The 23,636-nt window shown below is 40.7% G+C and overlaps 2 protein-coding genes across 2 annotated transcripts; both read left to right on the plus strand.

Annotated features, from left to right (window-relative positions):
* The first annotated feature begins 419 nt into the window (after positions 1-419).
* Positions 420-12,923, plus strand: LOC138982588 (uncharacterized). The gene is made up of 4 exons (XM_070355911.1): positions 420-545; positions 2,938-3,686; positions 4,610-4,815; positions 7,462-12,923. The coding sequence occupies exons 2-4, from the start codon at positions 2,954-2,956 to the stop codon at positions 8,656-8,658; spliced, it is 2,136 nt and encodes a 711-aa protein (XP_070212012.1). The 5' UTR covers positions 420-545; positions 2,938-2,953; the 3' UTR covers positions 8,659-12,923.
* Positions 12,924-16,785: 3,862 nt separating this feature from the next.
* Positions 16,786-19,308, plus strand: LOC138982593 (evolutionarily conserved signaling intermediate in Toll pathway, mitochondrial-like). The gene has a single exon (XM_070355919.1). The coding sequence runs from the start codon at positions 16,948-16,950 to the stop codon at positions 18,169-18,171; it is 1,224 nt and encodes a 407-aa protein (XP_070212020.1). The 5' UTR covers positions 16,786-16,947; the 3' UTR covers positions 18,172-19,308.
* The last annotated feature ends 4,328 nt before the right edge of the window (positions 19,309-23,636 follow it).

Here is a 23,636-nt window from a genome sequence, read left to right on the forward strand (position 1 = left end):
ATTGGACGTGGCAGGCATGTTAAAAGTCGATGCATTGATGTTAATCGGCATATTATGTATAAATACACAAACACTGCTTTTTCTTCTTCGTCAACTCATGCATCTGACCAATATGTGGGGCCGCATGTCAATGTGCGGGATGGGCTTGCATAACAAACACACACTAACGCGCACACACACACTTCTTTTTCTTCTTCAAAATCGTGAGGAAACCCCTGTACAGGGCAACTATCCCCAATTGGGTTGGTGCGCCTAATTTCACACACACACACACACACACACACACACACACATACACACATTTGCGTTCAAGCAAGCGAGCATGCAGGCTCTTTGGAGTGGTTTATTCAGCATGCAAAGCATGCAGATTCCCTGTTGCAGACGATATTTTCTTCTTTCAGGGGAGACAACTTCGGACGAAAATTTATGCAAGATGGTGGAATGGGATTGCGGACCCAGTCTTGTGTCCAAGCTGTATTTTCCAGTGCATGGACGCATAAAAAAATAGTGTTCCTTGTAGGATGGAAGCTCGCTTATGACTGATAGTACGTATTTCATTGCTTGTGGTTTACTGTTAACGCACGCGCCTCCGGCTCTGAAGAGAATGCAACTGGTGGTCTAAAAGTCAAGATCTGGACTGGAGCAAAATCCTGCACTGCAGTGACTGCTGCATGCAGAGCACAGATTGATACATCAACAAGTTCTGTTTCATGCCTGTTAGTTCTTTGGATGTTTTGTAGGAAAAATTTGGTAAATGCTAGGAACTCATTTTTAAGGGTGGCTTTTTATTAATCATTGAAACGTGGGGATGGGGATGGATATATATATATATATATTTCCTTAGACATGGTACACATGTAGTTTATAAGCAAATTTCAGGTGTGTTTTTTGTATGCAGGGATGTTGCTACAAATTCATACCTATAGGATCGCTTTCAGAAATTTCAATAGGACGTCAGAAAATTTTGCAAGAATGACGCTCGCCGTGTTCCCCACTGTTAAATGTGTTTTTGACCCTAATGTAGCACAGGATGCCGTTGAATAGCCAAACGTGTTCAGCTTTTGTTGAACTTTGGCAGGCTTTATTTTTATTTTTCGGTGGCATTACTCAGTACGCTTCGTCAATATGTATCGAACTGAAAGCAAAAGCAGACGCAAGACTTAGTCAGTTGGAGTTGTCTCCCATACTCCTAACTTTAATGTGCTGCAGACGGGTGTCACCCAAACGCAAGATCCGCACTGCATAACTTCAGTGCAGGTGTACGCGAGAGTGCTTGGTCGCTTTTTGAAAATGTGTATCTTGAAAGGTACACTAACGAATATCGCGCTGTCCGAAGGAATTGAGCTATTATCGGACAATGCCAGCGCTCAGTTGAAAACGATAGGACATCTGACCGCCATGCGGCTATGTGAATCGGACATTTAAGCCTCTTAGTCTTAATCAGTCTATGTCCGATGTACGACGCCTAACGACATCCCTGTGTATGTGTAGTTTTTGTGAAGTAATCATCATTGGGGTGATTAGTTGTATGCAGAATTGCGCTGCTATTCCAGTTGAAGTTTTATCTGTTTAAAGAATAAATTTTTTCAAATTGCTGTGGATTTATGTTATTATATATCATGTTTTGTGTCCCATATATATATATATATATATCAAAATTCGGAGTGGCTCCGCAACCGTCCAGTCGATAAGGAGCCCCCAGGCTCGGGAACCGACAGTCAGCAGCATCTCACTAAATAGACCCTCCTTTTTTGCCTACCTTGATGGTTAGGTGCGCATATATAGCTCAGTGGTTATAGTGCACTGTGCCGAGAATCGTGAGGTCAGGGATTTGTGCCCTGCGTATATTTATTGTTGTTGTTTTTGTTTGTTAAATCATTCAACCTTTTTCTTGGCTGAACCCTCCTTTCTTTTATTTCGTTCCCTTCTTCTTTATTAGAAATCGTTTCAGTGGTTTATCAACTTTGTGAAGGAATGAATATTGAATTACAACTTATCCTAGGCTAGAAGCAGCATTTATCAACAAAATGCAGCACATAAATCATAAACCTGGGAACACAAAAAAATCGGTTATGACAAAACATTAGTTTGCTTTGCATCGGTAAGTTATTTTAACACTAAAAGAGGTGACACCTGTGAACCGCATCTCTCCCTTGGGCCGGTGAGTCGCTCATATGATATCATGCTGTTGCCGAGATACAAGTCTTTCTGGGTCTAAAACTGATCTCCTTAAAACTTTCTGAAAAAAATCCAAGACCACAGTTCTTTGCATTTAACTTCGATAAAAAAAACTTTAATGCATGACTGATCGGTCCTCAAAAACAAAAATAAGGGTAGCTTGTCAAGAATGCCGGGGCTCTGTTACTGACGTATCGGTTGTCCAGCCACGGCCATTAAAACTATTATTCATACTCATAGTTGACCTGATCAGTAAAATAGTTATACTGGTAGACACTGCAGAGTTGTCTGGGGGCTATTTATAGCTCGCTGGCTAGACACCTGTGAATTGTAGAGTTTGTTTGTGATAGCTAGGGCCTGACTGCTGCGACCTCCAAATGTCGCCAATGTTTTTACAGAGTGACGTTAAATAAACGATTTTATCATCAGCGGCCTCCTTGTATGTTTTTGGTTTCCTTTGCGAAACCATAACAGTTTTTATAAGGCTAAGAAATTAGCTCTAAAATTCTCAATCCTGTTTGATTGGACTTTGTCTACAAAGGTCATTGTTGTGTTTCGGCACTCGGTTACACATTTATCACATTTCAATTTTCAGCTGTTAATTGTGGTCAAATTGAGGATGTTAAATGACAACCTTCCAGTTCCATTTCCCTGAATCCATGTTTTTCTTTTGCTTTTCTCGTGTAAGAATGAAGATAGCTGAGTATGCACATTATTTTGCTACTTTACTTTGAAACTATCATATATGGTATGTTGCAGAAAAAAAGGACGTAGCATGGGCCGATTCCAAAGCTGTAAAGTTGTGGTAGAACGAGCATTACGTCGTGCATTCTATGACGGAGTCTTGGAGCTTTATGAGGGCCACGGAAGCCCAGACACAGTCACCGCTGTCACCTTGGAGGGCACTCTCACTCTCACCATCAACAAAACAGAAACTCTCCTTATTCGATTAAATGAGATAGCGCAACGAGCAGAGGAAGTGCCAAGTGATGACACAGCACAGGAGGCCCTGCTGGAAGATAATCACAGCGCTGACAGTGACAACAAAGAACACACAAAGGAGCTGCTGGGTAAAAGAAAACAAGAAGACAGTGGAGATAAGATTCAACTAAAGATTGTGAAGAAAACGGAGATCAAAAGTGAAACTCATGAAACAGAATTCAAGACAGAAACACAGAGCTCTCATGCAGCATTAGAAAAACAAGTGAAGCCTCCAAAAGAGTTTGACACTAATTATCAAAATGAGAAAAACCATGCGGTCTCAGAAAATCTAGAAACGTTTACAGCAACTGAAATAACAGCTACAGAAACTGAGCAGATTGTTGTGAAAACAGAACCAGAAGAATTCCCTGTGGATTTTTCTTTGCCTTTTTCATTGAAATCACACTGTGGTGAAGTACATGAACCAAAGAACTATGACTATGACTTTAATGACGGGGCAGGAGAGACGTCCCAACACAGTACACCAGGGAAAGCAGACTCACCTGCACCATCAGTGGTAAAGAAAGGTACTGAGTAATGAGATAAAAAAAAGCAAGTTCACTGTTAATGTTTAAAATCTGTGCAGCAGTTACACTGTAAAACTATCATGTCCTTTTTAACAACAAAAAATCTTTCACAGGGGGGAGGGGATGTTTGTGTTCAGAATAAAAACACATCTGCAGAAATATACTTGTACCTGTACATGTATCCATGTATATATTGAGAGCATTGTTTGAAATACAGTGGTGGCCCCGTGGTGAAAGGATGTCCTTGGAACCTGCCAAAAGTGCCCATACTTTAAAAGTGTTCTTTTATAGCACCTTTAAATTTGTTAACAGAGCAATAACCCTGTGTCAAAAAGATGTTCTTTATTTGGAGCTCTATAATCTACATAAACTGTCATTCAGAGACATAACTGAGTCAGGTGTGGTGTCTTAGTTATAATAAAGGTACTACATACTGCGGAAGAAAAGAAACAGAGCAAATGTATCAATATTGTGATGCAGTCAAACCTGTCCATGACGACCACCCAAGAGACGGATTAAAAGTGGTCGTTACAGACAGGTGGTAGCTGTGAAATTAAAGATGAATTTTATAGGGAAAAAAATGCTTTGGGTCCTTTGAGGTTGTTATTGTGGGCAGGTGATCATTATCAAAACAAGATCACCAGGGCAGGTTCAACTCTAATGCACATAAATCTAAAGCATATAAATTATACACCGAATTCAAAAACTCCTCTTCATCTGCACCTTGATAAAGCCCTTCGGGGCGAACATTTGGTATTTTGTATTGAAGATGAGACATTTTGGCTGGTGTTGAACTTTTATTGTGTTCAGTATATAAATGTATTTTATCCTACATACGTTTGTATCATGTATTTTATAGTGTTCAGTATATAGATGTATTTTATCCTACATACGTTTGTATTATGAATGTTTTTCACAACCAGAGCCGGAGTCCATCCTGATTGAAGATGATGAAGATGATGACACAGCTGACAGCAGTGTGCAGGACCTCCGCAGTCTGCCTCAAGCGTCCCCCTCTCGTTCCCTGTGGTACAGAGTGCCTCGTAGTTCCAAGCAACACGCCAGCCCTCGACGTAGGCGAGAGAGTCAACGTAGAGACCGGAAGCACTATAGTGACTGGCATGAAATGGTGAGATGAAGCTCATACAGTGGAACCCCCATTTTAAGCCCCCCCAATATAAGACTTCCTCCCTTTTATTGTTTTAAGACCTTGGTTTTTTCACATTTTCTGTTCATGACCCTTGTAAATTGACCTCCATTTTAAGACCTTGTTTTTTCACATTTTCTGTTCATGACCCTTGTAAATTGACCTCCATTTTAAGACCTTGTTTTTTCACATTTACTGTTCATAACCCCTGTAAATTTACCTCCATTTTAAGACCTTGTTTTTTCACATTTACTGTTCATAACCCCTGTAAATTTACCTCCATTTTAAGACTCCCTTCTTTGTAAGACCTGATGTCAGGGTTCCACATCACGTAGAATTAAGGGTATAATACCCTTTGACCCTCCAAATCACGTACGAGATGCTCTCTGAAGAGGTATAAATACGTAACTGTTTTCTTCCAAAGAGGTAAAAAAAACGTACGAGTCAAACGCTGAAAGGGTATAGCCTTTGCTAGTTTACAAGCAACAGCACGCAGGCCGCCTGCTCTACTGAGACCACTAAAGTACACGCCGTGTTCGTGCCACTCCTCTGTCGACACTGACACGCCGTGAAGCAGAGGTTGCCTCCCTTGTCCTCAAACTGCACGATATATTTAAACTGATCATCTCGATGGCACTGTTCGCTTTAGCCTATCCGGTGCTGTCGCCTGCTCAAAAAAATGCCTCGCAAAACGAAAGAACAAAAACCCGACCCCAAACAGACAAAATTGTCGTTTGGCGGTTGCAGCCAGAGCAGCAGTGAGTCAGTATCAGTCAGTATCATTATGGGTTGCAGCAAGAGCAGTGAGTCAGGGAAAGACCAGGTGTTCCAGCAACAAGTCGCGTAAGGCGAAAATACAACATTTAGTCAAGTAGCTGTCGAACTCACAGAATGAAACTGAACGCAATGCAACGCAGCAAGACCGTATACTCGTAGCATCGTCAGTCCACCGCGCACGGCAAAGGCAGTGAAATTGACAAGAAGAGCGGGGTAGTACTTGCTCTGAGAAGGATAGCACGCTTTTTTGTACCTCTCTTCGTTTTAACTTTCTGAGCGTGTTTTTAATCCAAACATATCATATCTATATGTTTTTGGAATCAGGAACTGACAAGGAATAAGATGAAGGTGTTTTTAAATTGATTTGGACAATTTAATTTTGATAATAATTTTTATATTTTTAATTTTCAGAGCTTGTTTTTAATCAAAATATAACATATTTATATATTTTTGGAATCAGAAAATGATAAAGAATAAGATGTACGTAAATTTGGATCGTTTTATAAAAAAAATATTTTTTTTACAATTTTCAGATTTTTAATGACCAAACTCACTCATTAGTTTTTAAGCCACCAAGCTGAAATGCAATACCAAACCCCGGCCTTCGTCGAAGATTACTTGACCAAAATTTCAACCAATTTGGTTGAAAAATGAGAGCGTGACAGTGCCGCCTCAACTTTCACGAAAAGCCGGATATGACGTCATCAAAGACATTTATCAAAAAAATGAAAAAAACGTATGGGGATTTCATACCCAGGAACTCTCATGTCAAATTTCATAAAGATCGGTCCAGTAGTTTAGTCTGAATCGCTCTACACACACACAGACAGACAGACAGACAGACACACACACACACACACACACACACTCACACACACACATACACCACGACCCTCGTCTCGATTCCCCCCTCTACGTTAAAATATTTAGTCAAAACTTGACTAAATATAAAAATGGATGAATGAGTTTCCGTGGCTTGAAAGGACCGAATGCATTGATACACTATGATATACATGTATTGTCACAACGTCAAAATGGCAAAGGTGAAAACTACCAGACAGGCAATCATGTGGGAAAAAATGACATTTCATGGATACACCGATTGTCACTCATACCCTGTGAAAAATCTGGAAGGGGTATAAAAACCCTTTACTTTTTTCCTGAAAGGGTATGAATATCCTTGACTTTTGGGGTTGTGTGGAACCCTGCCTGATGTTCTCAGACTTTTGGGGTTGTGTGGAACCCTGCCTGATGTTCTCAGACTTTTGGGGTTGTGTGGAACCCTGCCTGATGTTCTCAGATTTGTGGAGGTCTTGAAAGGGGTGTTCCACTGTAGCTGAAACATTCTAAGTTCATGTTAAGCAGTTGGAAATTATGTTACTGGACAAGTTAGTCTATCTGATTGTAAAGTCAGGAAGAAAGCAGTGTTTAGACAAATATGAGCGGAAAGTAGATAGTTAACAGAAAAGACCATTTTCAGAGTGTTGTAAATGGGATAAGTGGAAGTATTTTAAGGAGCATATATGCTTTCAGGTCTCTAAGAAAGCCATATCCGTGTGCAGTGATTTTTTTTCTTCTTTTAGATGTATACAATCCAGGAATAAGCCTTTGATCATTAACTCCTTCAAATTTGAACTGACTGATTGTTCTGCTCAGTCAAGTGACCAATTGAAAAAAATGTCTGTCCTGGTTGTAAGTGGAGTAGGCTGACCCATTGACTTTAAAAATGACCCATTGATTGCATGATAAATCGATCAAATCACCTTCAGTGTTGACTCGGGCCTAATCCCTGTTTTGTAGGGTAACATCACATGAACACAGTAAAACTGTTTTTACATCTTCTTTCTGTAGGGTGGTGCAGATCCTCGTCAGTTGGCCATACTCCTGGAGCGCAGTGACTGCCCTGTGTGCGGAGAGGTTTTACACAGCAGGCAAGAGCTGAGCAGCCACCTGCATGCCCACCGCCATGTTCTGCGCTCGACCTGTTCGGTGTGCCGTGCAAACACCTTGACCTCGGACGCTCTGCTGCTTCACCTCAGCACCATGCATAGTCCCAGTCTGTTCCCATCCCTGGCCACCACCGTCGCTACTGACCCTCTGCTGGGCCAGGCCTTGGTCCCCGCCTCTCCCTATGGCCCCATGTCTGCCATTGCCTCCCTCGTTTCCATGGCCGCCTGTTCAGCGGGGTCCAGTTCCCTCAGCGCAGCAACACTGCTTGGAGGCCGAGGCATGATGGCGGGCGGTATGACCAGCCTGATGGAACAGATCATCGCGTACCGCGGCCTGCTTCCTTGTCCTGTCTGTCAACTGCTGTGTCCATCCAGGCAGCACCTCGCCGCACATCTCACCTCCGCACATGGAGATCTTGGTACAGAGGAGCAGGGAGATGGACTGGAGGTGTTCCATGACGGCAGCAGAGCGGACAGTCAGGCTGACAGTATGCAGGACTCTGAGGCAGAGGGTTCTACCTGTGCTAGCTACTCTTGCTTTGACTGCAGCATGGTGTTTGGGTCTCAGGTGATATACACACAGCACTGCATGCTGCAGCATGGCACAACCTCAGTGGTCAGCCAAGGGGCCTGTTCCATCTGCCACTGTTCCTTCGACACCTGGAAAGCCTTGCACGCCCACTACCTCTCCGCACACGCTATCACCAACTTCTGCGACAGGTGTAAGATGGGCTTCCACTCTGCCTCAGAGCTCAAGTCTCACTACGATTCTGCTCACAGCTCAGAAACCCGCAGCCTGACTTTTATCTGTGACATCTGCAACAAGGGCTTCTATTCCCAGTCGCAGTGCAGCGCACACAAGCGTAGTCACATCTCTGAGAAGAGTTTTGCCTGTCAGGTGTGTGGCAGTGCCTTTTTTAAGAGAGGGGATTTGTCTAAGCACTTCCGCACTGTGCATGCTCCTAATAGGGTCTTTGCCTGTCGCTTTTGTGGCAAACGCGGCACTAGAATGGACAACATGCGTAGCCATGTCAAGTCCCACGGAAAGCACATGACCAGAGATGAAATCCTGTCCTTCATAGAGGAAGTCAAGTCATAATCTGCTAGCTGTAATTTTAATGACTTGAGTTTGAGTAAGTCATGTCAGTGAAGTACTCTATGGTAGATATGATTCTGCTGTGTTTTAACTTAAACATGTTTTTGTGATGTCAGTGTATGTCTATACATTTTACTGTTCAACCTGCAACATAGCTTAGCCCTGCACCCTTCATCTCCGTGTTCAAACGGAGACACAATACACAAGAATGCATGTTTATGACGCATGGCACACCTGTTTTTGATTGATTATGTACGTTTTCTTGATAAGTCCCACACTAAATCCCTATTTCTTAAATTTTACTTAGCAAAGGATTACTTTTCCTGTTGGATGTTAGGCCTCTTTTTCTCTAAAAGAAGTTCCATGAATGTAATTAATTCTGTTTATCTGTACAGTTTGTTGTGTATTCTAGGAAAACTCCGGTTATTTTGCCAAAGATGTCAGGAAACTCCCCATGTTTGTCCTACAGACCCATGCCAGAATAAAGGAAATTTTTTTTCAAGATGGCGTCAAGAGGCTTGATTGATTCATAGAATCACAGTCAGCATCTCTAATATCTGGTCAGGATGCCCTTTTGACTCAGAACCTTCCTTACACACTGCAGAATGGAATCAGAAATGTTCCTGATGTACCACATAGGCAGTTCATTCTATGCGCCCAGCAACTGTTCCTTGAGGTCTTCAATGGTGTTTAATCCGAAACATGCGGCTTTTCACTTTATTCTTGAGAACGGACCACACATTTTTGATGGGATTTAGATCTGGTGACTGTGCAGGCCATGGTAATATGGCAATGTTGTGCTGTCTCTTCCAGGTATTGAAAAATGCTGACTTGTGAACAGATGCATTGTCTTCTTGCTGTGTCCAAGGCCGCAAACAAAACAATCGACGAACTGAAGGTGTTGTTCGAGTGCTTGAACATACTGTTGAGAGTTCATATTGCCTTCCACAAATGCCAGTGATCCCATCCCATTATAAGAGATACAACCCCCGACCATAGTTTGCATAGATCTCTATTCGTATTTGCTAGCGCTTTTACGTTGACAGTATTATTGTCACAACCCTGCTTTGGTCTCTGCTGTCCAGAGTGATCGACAAGAAGAAGAAGAAGAAGTCTCTGCTGTCCACTGATCGGTAACGGCTCCATTAAATGTAAATAGTTTCTAACACAGAGACCCTTATGTCAAATGAGAAAGAAAACAAAATTGAATCGGTCCCAAATAGCCAAATAGGTTGACGGGACTTTAAAAAAACAAAAAAACAGCAGTTGATCAAATGGGCCTTGACAAGTTGAAAGCAAACGTTTTGATGTTCTTTTTATTATATGAAGTCTTATATCGCGCGCGTATCTCCAGACTCGGACTCAAGGCGCAGGGATCTATTTATGCCGTGTGAGATGGAATTTTTTACACAATACATCACGCATTCACATCGACCAGCAGATTGCAGCCATTTTGGCGCATATCCTACTTTTCACGGCCTATTATTCCAAGTCACACGGGTATTTTGGTGGACATTTTTTATCTATGCCTATACAATTTTGCCAGAAAAGACCCTTTTGTCAATCGTGGGATCTTTAACGTGCACACCCCAATGTAGTGTACACGAAGGGACCTCGGTTTTTCGTCTAATCCGAAGGACTAGCAATTGAACCCACCACCTAGGTTAGGAAAGGGGGGAGAAAATTGCTAACGCCCTGACCCAGGGTCGAACTCGCAACCTCTCGCTTCCAAGCGCAAGTGCGTTACCACTCGGCCACCCAGTCCACAGCTGTCAATCTCTTTGGCTGTACTCTCCCTGGCTACCCCCCGCGGGTTAGGGGGAAGAATTTACCCGATGCTCCCCAGCATGTCGTAAGAGGCGACTAACGGATTCTGTTTCTCCTTTTACCCTTGTTAAATGTTTCTTGTATAGAATATATAGTCCATTTTTGTAAAGATTTTAGTCAAGCAGTATGTAAGAAATGTTAAGTCCTTTGTACTGGAAACTTGCATTCTCCCAGTAAGGTCATATATTGTACTATGTTGCAAGCCCCTGGAGCAAATTTTTGATTAGTGCTTTTGTGAACGAGAAACAATTGACAAGTGGCTCTATCCCCTCTTCCCCCGTCGCGATATAACCTTCGTGGTTGAAAACGACGTTAAACACCAAATAAAGAAAGAAAGAAAGAACGTTTCCAGGTCACAATCTTGTCTGCACTTGCTTCAAGAACAGGCTGATTATTAATAATAATAATGCATAAACTTATAAAGCGCATGTATCAAGATTTTTTACAGTGCAATCACACACATATCCATGAATTACACATTGCACTATAAGGCATTATCACCAATACATGCGCACACACACACCGCGCACTATAATACACATTGCACTACATGTATAACACATTATCACACACATACGCACACAGCCCACACTCTCGATCCACACAGGTCTTGCTGTGAAAGACTGTCCCTGTTTTCTCACAAAGTGTATAGCCAAGTTTAGTGAGCTTTGACCCCAAGCTCAGGTCATGCCTGCCAGCTGCTTGAAGGCATGAGTCCATGGTCTCAATCTTCAGTTCTACGTTCGTACAGTATTCGCAGAAACAGCTTCTGATTTTGTTGTGCTTTGAAGTCTTTGTACGCTTTGGTTTGAGTTTCGCAAACTTTGAGAAAGACATTTTTGTCCTTCCCTGGGTAGCATCTCAGATGTGTATTGTGTATAGGCCTCCGAAAGCATCTTCTCCATAATCAATGTAGGCTCTCCAGCGCGAGCAGAGATATTTGACTGCAGGGTTTATCACGAGAGATATCGCCCGTATTATAACAGTTTTCAACCTCTCTTTGGTCACCAGGTGAAATTTTGTTGCTGTTTTGTTTTTGTTCAGGTTCCACCTCACCATCAGCAGCATTCATGCAGCGCACCAGAAACTTTCAGCTCATCCCGTATTTTGAGCACAGTTTTCTCTTTGTTGTTCCACTTCTTGAGGCCTTTGCAACAAGCTGCCCAACTGCTGCTCTCTGAACACTGCTCTTTGAATTCTTGGACTGCTCGAGTCTCTCAAATTCATTAACCATATCCACCTGCAGATCAGCGGATAATAATAATAATGACAGCTTATATAACGCGAACCACAGTAATTTATGCTCTCCGCACTTTACATATTAACTATGAATAAGAACATACTATTTAACATGACATCAAATACATATACATTCTAGCAAAAATAACGTAACATTAAACTTACAACAACACATTAGTCACTTATGGATACTACCATGGATAATAAGGCCAGTAGTTCTCTCTGACTAGGGGGACGCAACCCCTTTCTGCACAGTGCAGCTTTCTTTCTTGGCGATGTAGTTTTAGTCCGGACGTCCAGCCCTTTAGCAAATTTCATTGGCATTGTATTCTTCGTTTTCTTTCATAGTGCTCCCTGTCTTACAGCTTGTGTTCTCAGGCTTTATTGATGACACAGAGCTTGTGGATGACTCCACCAATTTAAGGGATGCTGACTTCTCTGTTTCTCGCTTCATCTTCCGCTTTAAAGCGATCGCAGCCTTTTTTCGGTGTGACAATTTGGCCCTGTACTTTCGTTGCCGCTCTGCATTTTTCTGACTCTTGAGGAGATCTCCCTGTCTAGGTGTATCTTTCATGGGTTTAGTATTCAATGGAAGTCCCAACGCTTTTTTCTTCTTTTACATTTCACTGTACGCAAATGCGAAGCAATCCTCTCTGCTGCGGCGTTCTTTTCGCTCGTATTTTTCTGAACTTTTTCCTCTCAGACTCTTGATACAGCTTCCACCTCTCCGGGTCCGCTTTGATTTTGCTCCTGAAACGCTGTAGTCGTTTTTGCAACAGCAACAGCAAAACATCTAACGGGGGGAAAGTCTAGCCACATTCACTTCTGTGAACATTTACTTTTAAGTGACCGACCTAAGTAGTCATAAGCTTTGGAGAATGACTCATATATATACATGTGTGATTGATATGTATGATTCTTCTTCTTCTTCTGCGTTCGTGGGCTGAAACTCCTACGTACACTCGTGTTTTTGCATGAGTGGATTTTTACGTGTATGACCGTTTTTACCCCGCCATTTAGGCAGCCATACGCCGCTTTCGGAGGAAACATGCTGGGTATTTTCGTGTTTCTATAACCCACCGAACTCTGACATGGACTACAGGATCTTTTCCGTGCGCACTTGGTATTGTGCTTGCGTGTACACACGGAGGGGGATAAGCCACTAGCAGGTCTGTACATAAGTTGACCTGGGAGATCGGAAAAATCTCGTGTTTTTACACGAGTGGAATTTTACGTGTATGACCGTTTTCACCCCGCCATTAAGGCAGCCATACGCCGCTTTCGGAGGAAGCATGCTGGGTATGTTCGTGTTTCTGTAACCCACCGAACTCTGACATGGATTACAGGATCTTTTCCGTGCGCACTTGGTCTTGTGCTTGCGTGTACACACGAAGGGGGATAAGCCACTAGCAGGTCTGCACATAAGTTGACCTGGGAGATCGGAAAAATCTCCACACTTAAACCACCAGGCGGCCGCGGCCGGGATTCGAACCCTCGACCTTCCGATTAAGAGGCCGACGTCTTACCACCCCGCCACAGCGCCCGTCTGAACATACCCGTCAAAAACAGACAGTGGGCTTCAAATTACCAGCACTGACTTGAGCTCCTGTCGAAGTCGCACTTCTTCTTTTCAAATAGCAAAGGGAAGTCACTTGTGTTGTTGGACTGGCTATTTATACAAGTACTTGTGCAACAGAGCGTGTTCGTGGAGGCCAGGCTATCTACACAAGTGAGCTTTTTTTGTGTTTTTGTCTGGTTAACCTTCACCGGATCACGCGTTGGACTACACAGTCCGGATGATGTGGGTCGTGTACGACCCATACTTTCTAAAGAAGAAATCAACGTAAAAAGTATGGGTCGTACATGACCAACGCCAAATGAAGAGGGATAAACACCGTAAAATGCCTTCTTTAATTCCATATGGGTCGTCCACGACCAACGACATCCGGACTGTTTAGTTCAAATGTCATTGTTTATTTGTTTGTTTACAAAGATAATCCTTTAAAAATAGGTCAATAGGAAGGATTACATGAAGTCTCAATCCAAAACTCCCCATAGTGTTAGAGATACAGACACTTTTGTGAGGCTCTGGATCGTCCACGACCCAGGAAGCACGGTGAAGGTAAACGAAGGTGCGTTGTGAGAGCATTTGCTCTTCTTGTTTAGTATATAAAACATAGTTATTGTTGTGTTACAGGATTGTGTCTTTCTGCCTAATTGTTTGTTATAGTTTTTGTACCACCTGTTTTTTTCTAACCACTGAAGCTTTTTTGGTGAAAATGTTAACCATAATATAAGCCTTTAGGAGATCTCAGAATTCTGAACCTAAAGGTGGAGACCGCTACAATTGTTTGAACTTTTTGGTCACTTTTTTTTGTTTTTTTGTTGTTGTGGTTCTTTGTTGATATGTTTTTATTTTCCTGTTTAAAAAAAAAAAGTAAAACCGTGAAATATATTTCTGGCAGAGACTTAATTAGGCTTGAATTGTGACCTGTACTTCGGAGGCTTGTGTATTGCGCTTTGTTTAACGAGGACAAACTACCTGTAAAGTTCCTGTACTCCTTGTACGACCCACACAATGCTTCTGAAGGATTTTTATTTGCTGAAGAACAGAACTTCTTCTTCTAGAACTTTCCCCTTTCCAGTTGTTACTCAGTTATGATCACATTAAGTATTGTTGTTGACTGCAGAGTGTGTAACTTACTCAGGTCATACCGCACAGTAGTGTTTGGAGGTATACAACCATGTAAAGCTGTGGTCAAGTACACAAGCTGGTATATGTACATTCATTTCTTATAGTATACATTTAGTTTTGCTGATTTTTTTCATTCAGCTGAACAGGTTTTGCCATAATATTTCTCATGTTTTCTGGCGGTGTAAATAGCATGACATAAAGTGAAACTGGGTGCTTTTGTTCACTGGATCTTTCAAGGACACTTTACTTCTTTTGGTGTTGTGCACATTAATTTGCAATGTACCAAAGTGTTGTTGCTTGGTTACTTCTTACACATACACCTACTTGTTGTTACAGATAGGGCTGTACAGCACTGATTTGTTTTAAAACTTTGGAACACTAGCTGTAGTATGATGGAAGTTGGTGCTGTTGAAAGAGAAAGAAAGAGCTGATCAGTGATTCCTTTTGCATTTTATATTCTAGTCAGTTACTTGATGTTACCTCAATGGAGCATTGTTTTTGTTTCGTTTTGATTGTTTTGTAAATAAATGAGAACATTGATGGTATTGTGCTTCATAATCACAATCGGAGAAAGGAAAGGAGATAGAGTGTTTGTGTACCTGCTGCACATGTCCGATGTCTATACTGTCGGCATTTGTTCTTGTTTTTATCATGTTATGTACAGGTATAATTCTGTTTAAAGGAAAGAGAAGAGGATATTGAAGTGCAGATGATGTTTTGAGCAAGGATGGGCTTTCACAATGTTGCCAAGAGATCTGTTGAGTTTTCGTTGTTTTTGTATTTTAAGATATGTTGTACCTCCGTAAACTTACTTTATGTATTTGTTTTTTTAGTACTCTTATAGATTTTGCTTTTACAACAGTTTTTCAGCAGTTTTGTTAATAAATAAACAAAACATAACACATAAATGAGTGCTTTGTACTTTTCGCAGCTAGTATTATATTTGTCAGCAAGAATATTTGTAATCGTGTGTGTGTGTGTGTGAAGGGAGAGGGTATGTTGAAAGAGCTGTCTAACAATCGAACATCTTAATGTTATGCAGAATATTCATGCAGATTATTATTCATTTCCATCCAAAAATGGAGGTAAATTATTGTAATAATAGACTTTTTCCGGGAAAAACTCAAGCATTGTGGAAGAGTTGCGCCCCGCTTTAGGCTGACAAACAATAACATGTGATCGACCAGTTAAAACCACAATCACAGCAAATAACTGCCCCCGATGTGTATGTTATGTAGTGTCCGCTCTATAGCCCCAATATCTGTCGAAAATATACACATCAGAGTTTAATTGTGATTTGTTGCGGTGATGATAGCTTGCCCCAAGAAAGAGACTGAGAGAGAACAAACAAACAATCTTTATCACTCAAGGATGGAAATTTTAGGCTTATGACAAGTCTTACAATCTGTCCATGCTAAACTAAGATGTAAAATAGATACAGCTAAAAAAGAAAACAATAACAAACAAACTAAACAAAATTATAGATGTCAACACTGATAATACAATATATCGAAGTAATGATATACCTATATCGGTAATGTTGAACTTCAGTGTGTTAAATTCATAGCTCGTAATTCAGAGGCATTTAAGCCTCCAAATTTGTAGAACCCGCACTTGTAATCATAACAAGTCAGGATCAGGATCAGGATCGATACATTGCAGGAACCGTTTTAGGTTATCATCGCAACGGAAATGAGAGAGCGCAACCCCCAAAATGAAAAATTGTAATAATAGGAATTATTTGATCCTAGCCTATCCTCTTTTTCTAGGGAGGTCAGTTTGTGGGGCTAGGGGGGCGGTTGAAGAACAGGCAGCATCCGAGTGACACCCCGGGCCAGCCTTCCCCCACACGCAGATCGGCCAACCCCCTATAGTATAAGTCCTATCCCTAACCAAATTTAAAAGCAGGTTATTTTAGATCCCTTTCAAGTCACGGAATGAACTCTGATGAACTGTCTGAATGCATTTCGCTTACATGCGTCAAAGAAGGCATTATCCGTATGAGCGGACAGGGGAGGCAACTTTATAGTGTAAATGATATCCCTTAGTTGACAACGTACGCCATTTTAGCGGCACTTTCGTCGGTCAAACAACCCAGTTAATTAACTATGCTTAAGTTTGGAGCTCAATCCCTCAATTAATTTCAGGACAAATGTTCTTTGGCTTGATTACAGGGACTTGGATCAAAAATTACTATTAGTCAAGAATGCCACTGGATTCTGCATGAATTTAACACAATAAAGTTCAAGATTATGAATATATATTTGAAAGGAAAACATTAAAAATGAGGCCTACTTTTTTTAAGGCTCGGGGGAGGGGGTGTCTTTTGACATTTTGTGCCAACCATACATTCCCCAACGTGAACAGAGTTCTTTCCCTTGGCAGACCGGAAGCCTTGATCTCCAACATGGCGTCGTCTGCAACGAAAATAATCTCGAAAGTTTCCACATGAATTACAACGTTCTGCCGGCTGTACCTATTCATTACGCTGATTTGGAACTGAACTACAAGAGATACCTCGCTGTTTGAAAATGGCATCAGCTATTGTGGCTTGTCGAGGTGTGCGACCTTTTGCCCGTCCTCTGATGGGACGTTTTCGCCAGGGTCGTTTAGAACTCATAACAGAGAAGCGTTCAGTTCATAGTGCTGTTGCTTTGTGCGGAAGAGACAAAAAGAGTCTTGATGTATCGAAGCAGTTAATAGCTAAATCTGCTGGACTGTTTGAAGAGCTAGCCGCAAAACGACAAGCAGACAAACTTACGTTCCGCTCTGCTGTTGAAATGTACGTTACGAAAGAATCCATTTACCGTCGAGGACACGTCGAATTCATTTACGCAGCAATGGAGTCAATGGAGAAATTTAACGTACATCGGGACTTGTCAGTATACAAAGCGCTGATAGAGGTGTTTCCGAAGGAGAAATTGGTGCCTGGCAGTATGTGGCAAGTGGAGTTCATGCACTTTCCAAAGCAACAACAATGCGCAATAGACCTGATGGATCAGATGGAAGACTATGGTGTCATTCCTGATCATGACTTTGGTGTACGACTCATGAAGGTGTTTGGCACAGATGCGCATGCTTTCAGGAAATATCGGCGAATGATGTACTGGATGCCTAAGTTCAAACATGCAAACCCCTACCCTGTGCCAAAAGAACTTCCTGATGATGATATCTCCTTAGCTATTTTGGCACTGAGACGAATGGCTGTGGACAAAGAGAACAAGATCAATGTCTGGAATAGCATGGAGGAAGACCCAGAAGCCAAGGAGGATACCTTCATTGCCAGCGCACAGAGCCCCATCCAGCAGAACCTCATACAGAAGCACAACCCTGAAACTCCTCTCTTTGTTGAAGGAGGCTATTCCTGCTGGCTGCGTCACAAATCCACCATGTATTTCATTCTCCGTGCTGACCCAGACCTGGAGTTTCTGAAGAATCTGAAGGAAGCACAGCAGGCTATTGAGAAAGACGAACGTTTATTTGAGTGGACTAACATTTGGGAAGAAGAGGAAGGTGGGCAGCTAGTGCCGCTTCGCTCAGTGCATGAACAAGATGATGGTACAGTTCTGGCCATGACAATAACTGGCACTGACACAAAAGACTCGCTTGTGACTTGGATAAGGTGTCTGCAGAAGGCAAACCCAGTCTTGGAGCAAATACCTGTTGTGTTCAGAATTCGCACACCAGATTCTGAGGTGCAGGTGATAGGCAGTAAGACGCCAAATGATGGTTTGCAGGTGCTGGAGCTCCAGTGACAATGACTTGTCATCTCAGTTTAGTTTCCCTCCTAGTAAACAACAATATCTTCGAGTGCTAAAAACAAGCTTTTAATTGGTTGAGTGCTCACACACAAGCAAACTTTCACACTTTTGACATCCTGTTCGGCAACCTTGGTACCAAGACTGCACAGTTCTTTGTAATACAGTACTGCAGGAATATTAATATTCAACTCGGTACCACGATACACAATGTGACAAACTGACATGGACAGCAAAAACAGAACTGTGCTGTTAATATTCCTCTGTGTGTGCCTCACATTTATTGCATGATGGTCATTGGTGAAGCTTGCATCCAAGATTCTGACCCGGCCGGTAGTAGTGATAGCTGTTATGTAATTTGTGCAGTTTTTCAAGCCTTTCATTGCTGCATGTTAACCTTTGCCGTAGGTTGCTAAAAACATTCTTTGCAGCACGTCGTGAGTACTTATGTAACCATACTTCTCAAAGAAGGAAAAACATGCACGGGTAAACAAAAAAAGAAAAAAATACAGAAATCAGGCTTTTCATTGAATTAGATTATCAAACTAAATATATTTCCGATTTTGTACTTACATTTATCTTTTACGTGTGTAATTACGCACCAAGTTAATTCTTACCTGAAATAAACAGGAACCATAACTCAGCTTTTATTTTGACATCGAACCCACAATTATCTCCCTTACACTGTTAGAAGTATGGTTACATAAGTACTCACGACGTGCTGCGAAGATAGTCAATGTTTGACCTTTGTTTATTTAATTACCTGTCAATCAATTTTAATGCGGGTTTAGGAGATAATAGATTTTTTTAGGTGTTTGAGGCATTTCCAAAAGCTCATTACAGAATTCCACCTAGTTTTCGAGATATTCGCAATTAAAGTCCGGACTGTTACTAAAGTACTCACGACCTACGGCGAAGGTTAAACACATGAATGACTAATTACTATCAAAGTTATGTTCACTTTGTATGAAGATTAAATGTTTGAAGTTACACATGTATCTATCACATGATGATCAGATGAACAAGAACTTAAATGAGTGCTCCCACTTTTTCATGTCCTTAGCAAGTCCAGGTTGTTTTCTTCTGGTTGAATGACTTAATATAAAATGCAGACTAATAAGAGAGAGTTTGAGATTTTTTGGGGTCATTGTAATGTGCTTAGTGCGTGTGTGTGGTTGTATGTCCACAGACAGAGTGTCTGTAAGTACAGTATGAAAAGGAAATGACCCTTCAATATGTCGTAACTTTGCTAGAAGAACACACAAGACAAAATAAATAAAAAACTGATTCTTCCCATTGCACTTATATTTTCTGATTTTTTTTTCCACACACAATCACTCAGTTACATAAATTATCTACACTATACACATACAATATTTCATGACAAACCAAGATACCATGACATACCTAACAGAATCTGAATTTATGGAAGTGTAATGATTCATCAAGTCTTCATATTTATCTCGGTCATGACAGAAGGCTTCCAAACTAAAGCTGGTACATGTATCCCTGCCCCTCTTTTTCATAGTGTGCACTATATTATATATTCCCAAAACAGAAGGCGAAAGAAGCCAACATTTGGTCTAATACTATAAACATTCTAATTCGCTCATTAAAGAAGGCAGCTAAAGAACTGACAAGAAGCAAAGGCTCAGCTCGAAAAATACTAAAAGTAAAACAGACAAAGCAAATTCATGCAGTAAAATAAAATATGTACATGAACAGTTTGATACTGCAGACTACAGGAGAACAAGAGTAACCAAACAGTACCATTTCCAAGCCTTGCAGAATTTGCATTACAGATTATGTCCAATGTACTGTGTGTTAACCACAGGAGCTTGTATCCAACCACCGGTCGATAATTATTTACTCCTGCATGCTTATTATTTACTGCTGCATGCTTACCCTTACTACTACTATTTATTTGTAGTAAATAGTAGTAGTAAGGAGACTGTATGGAATAAGGAGTAAATAATGATCGACCGGCGATTGGATACAAGCTCCTGTGGTGTTAACATCAATGTATAGCCATTTACATGATACCACAAGAAGCAAAAATATATAGTTTGAATCAATTACACATTGGTTGACATTTTCTGTGAATGGTTTATTTACTTCAAAGTTGTGACAGATTTTGAACAACATTTACAGATGATCCATACTAAATTCAAAGAAACCTACCGCAATACATCATGCCTAAAATACACAACAATAACAAAATTTGTCATATCTTTACATACATCTTTTATACTCCATTAAATGCAGCAGCATTATTTGTACACAGGCATGGGATTTAAAAACAAAACAAAACCACACAAAATTATTGTTAGAATAACTGAATAAAAATTAAAAATCAAATGACAGTCACACTTTTAACTCACACTCTGTGAGTCTGTATTAGCAGCAAACAATAACAATGTGTCATCCTCAAGACTGACACAAGTATTTTCAAATGCTGCAATTTAAAGAATTGCAGGGTGTTTTGGGAACAAGCTTTTAAATATGGGGAAATAGTGGTTCAGCCCTAACTTTTGTCCAGTACAGAACTCTCTTATCGCAAAGTCTCTTCTTTGCCAGACTTATGAAAGAGGAGGTATATCATTCGAACACTGAAAAACTGTTCCAAAAATATTTCCAGTACCAAAGCATGATCACCCCACAAGATCATACAAGTTTAGATTTTATTTAAAACAAGAAGAGCAAACGCTCGATCGAGTCACTTTCGCAGTTCTGAATATTATATGAGGCATCAGATGGACAGGAAGAAATTGCTATTCACAACACAATGAGTCACGTTCACATAAAATTTGAGCCCGGTCACTTTTATAGTTTCCGAGAAAAGCCCAACGTTAAGTTGTGTGTTGCCGAACAGAAAAGGCTAGTTATCTCCCTTGTTTTTCTGATAACGTTCGTAAAAGGCTACAGATGTAAATACTTTGATGTAAAGAATAATCCTACAAAGTTTCAATCACATCCGATGAACTTTGTCAAAGATATAAAATGTCTAATTTTTCCTTTGACGCTGACCTGTGACCTTGAAAAAGGTCAAAGGTCAACGAAACCATCGTTAAAGTGTAGAGGTCATTGGAGGTCACGACTAAACAAAATATGAGCCCGATCGCTTTGATAGTTTCCGAGAAAAGTCCAACGTTAAGGTGGTGTCTACGGACGGCCGGCCGGCCGGCCGGCCGGCCGGCCGGACAGACTAACACTGACCGATTACATAGAGTCACTTTTTCTCAAGTGACTCAAAAAGCACATCTGAAGGTGGACAATATCTTTTAAAGTTAAACTCATCTACCGCAATGCACCTGACTTTCTGCATGACGTTCAAAGCTGTATAAATATTAACCCCAACTCTGGGATCACTGGCTGATCTTAGACCTTTTCCTTAAGACCTTTTTTTCCTGGCAGAGGGTGACACTCTAAGAAGAACTAGCAAATACCCTGTTATTCTTGCTATAAAGTCTACCTGAGCAAAACAACGGACCCGCTACCTCACACTAGAGAAGAATGTTTCTTTCTTTCTTTATTTGGTGTTTAACATCGTTTTCAACCGTTCAAGGTTATATCGCAACGGGGAAAGGGGGGGATGGGATAGAGCCACTTGTTAATTGTTTCTTGTTCACAAAAGCACTAATAGAGAAGAATGTGCAACGCGGAAAAAAATGTAGCTGACAAACATGATACATTTTGTTTTGGTAGCCAAGTCATCTTGAGAATAAATATACACAAAAAATAATCGGCTGTCAAAGAAATCTTCCAGAATTCTCCATGAAAAATGTGAGTTTCCAGGATGGTTTCTGACTGCCTTCACTAGCAAATCCCCTAACCCCAGAACCAGCCAAATGCCTGGTAAAAACTACACTTCGCACTGAGATAAGTGACAACAACATCAAAGCCAGCAATAACAGCAGAAATAAGATTCAATGCAAAATGGCGTACATATGACAGTTGACACACAGAATTGCATGCAAAACCAACACATCAAAATGTGTACATGTGGAGATGTACGTATCGGTTTCTTCTGTCTGTATGCAAAATAGCTTCAAAGTATAGTAAAATATTGTATCTCATAACGTAATGTGCATATGATCATGATACATAAACAAAAGCACACCTACAGATGCACTCAGATGAATTTGTACCAGCAAATTGAATTAAGGTTGTATGCGAATTGTACAAAATGTTTTCTGGTAACTGATAGAACATAAAAAAACTTAAAGGTCAAAAATGAAAATAAGGAAAGAGGCTAAGTAGTGTATTTCAACTGCTGATGTTTAGGGTCAAGCAATATGAACAAGTATTTACATACACACACACAAATTATTTACAGATCTAAAATCTGGTAGCTTGAGACATACAAACAAAACCATACCACAACCACATACTTTCAGATTGTTCAAACGGTAATGCGATCCTATTTGACTTAGCGAAGGGTCCTAAGCCTTGAAGATTTACAAACTACAGAGATCTGCATCAGTGAATAGTGTAGAAGTCTGGGTGAATCTCAATCAAAAATCTACAGTGACTTTTGGAAAACAAGAAAATTCTACTTACAGAGGTTACAGAGTTGTCAGGAACACATCTCTCTATCTAACTTGGACAATAAAAATAAAGTTTTAGAACATATCATAGCACCGTTTTACAGAAATAACAAGTAACTTTCACAACCAACTCAAGCAAAAGAATGCATGGTCAAACACAATGAGTCTGGCATGGGAAAATGTAAAGCACACCCGGACCTTTAGCAGACACGAGCTTGGGATAGAGAAGCAGTAAAACTAGTTTCATAAGGTCAAATGATTATATGCAATTACCTTCTCTATTTAACATTTACCAAGCACAAGCAAAGTATGTTACACAGTCACACATTCTATAGTTACAGCTGAAATTTTAGGGGGAAGGGGGATCTTCTTCTGAAATGCCAACTGGATGAACAGAAAGATATTTTACAAAAAAGGTCCTGAAAGTATGACAGGTTATGACATCTTCACAGCCACAAGATAAACCACACCACAAAGTAACCATACCATTTCCAACCACACAATGAAATGTTTGTGAGAAAAGTCTTCTTGAGAAATACTTACATACACCAAGAAAAAATAACTGGCAGCTGAATATTTTTCATTTTTCCAAGCTGGCAAGCTTTTATTATATTATTCTACACTTGAAAATAACTTCCAACCTGCCATCACCAAAAGTAGTTTATGGCCCTTTTCACACAGAGAAATGACTGAAATATTAATTCTGCCCATTTCCTAAATGGTTTCAAGATGGACATAATTAAATATGATTTAGAAGCAGATGTGTTCACACAGAGAAATAATATTTATGGTTGTGTAGTGGACTAACATTACTATATTAAATTGCTGACTTCGTGAATGATAATTTAAGCTGGATATAACTAAATGTGAATTAGAAGCAGATCTTTTCAGAGTTCACTACTCTTTGGTCAAAGA

The sequence above is a fragment of the Littorina saxatilis genome, linkage group LG12 (assembly GCF_037325665.1).
Source record: "Littorina saxatilis isolate snail1 linkage group LG12, US_GU_Lsax_2.0, whole genome shotgun sequence".
Taxonomy (NCBI): domain Eukaryota; kingdom Metazoa; phylum Mollusca; class Gastropoda; order Littorinimorpha; family Littorinidae; genus Littorina; species Littorina saxatilis.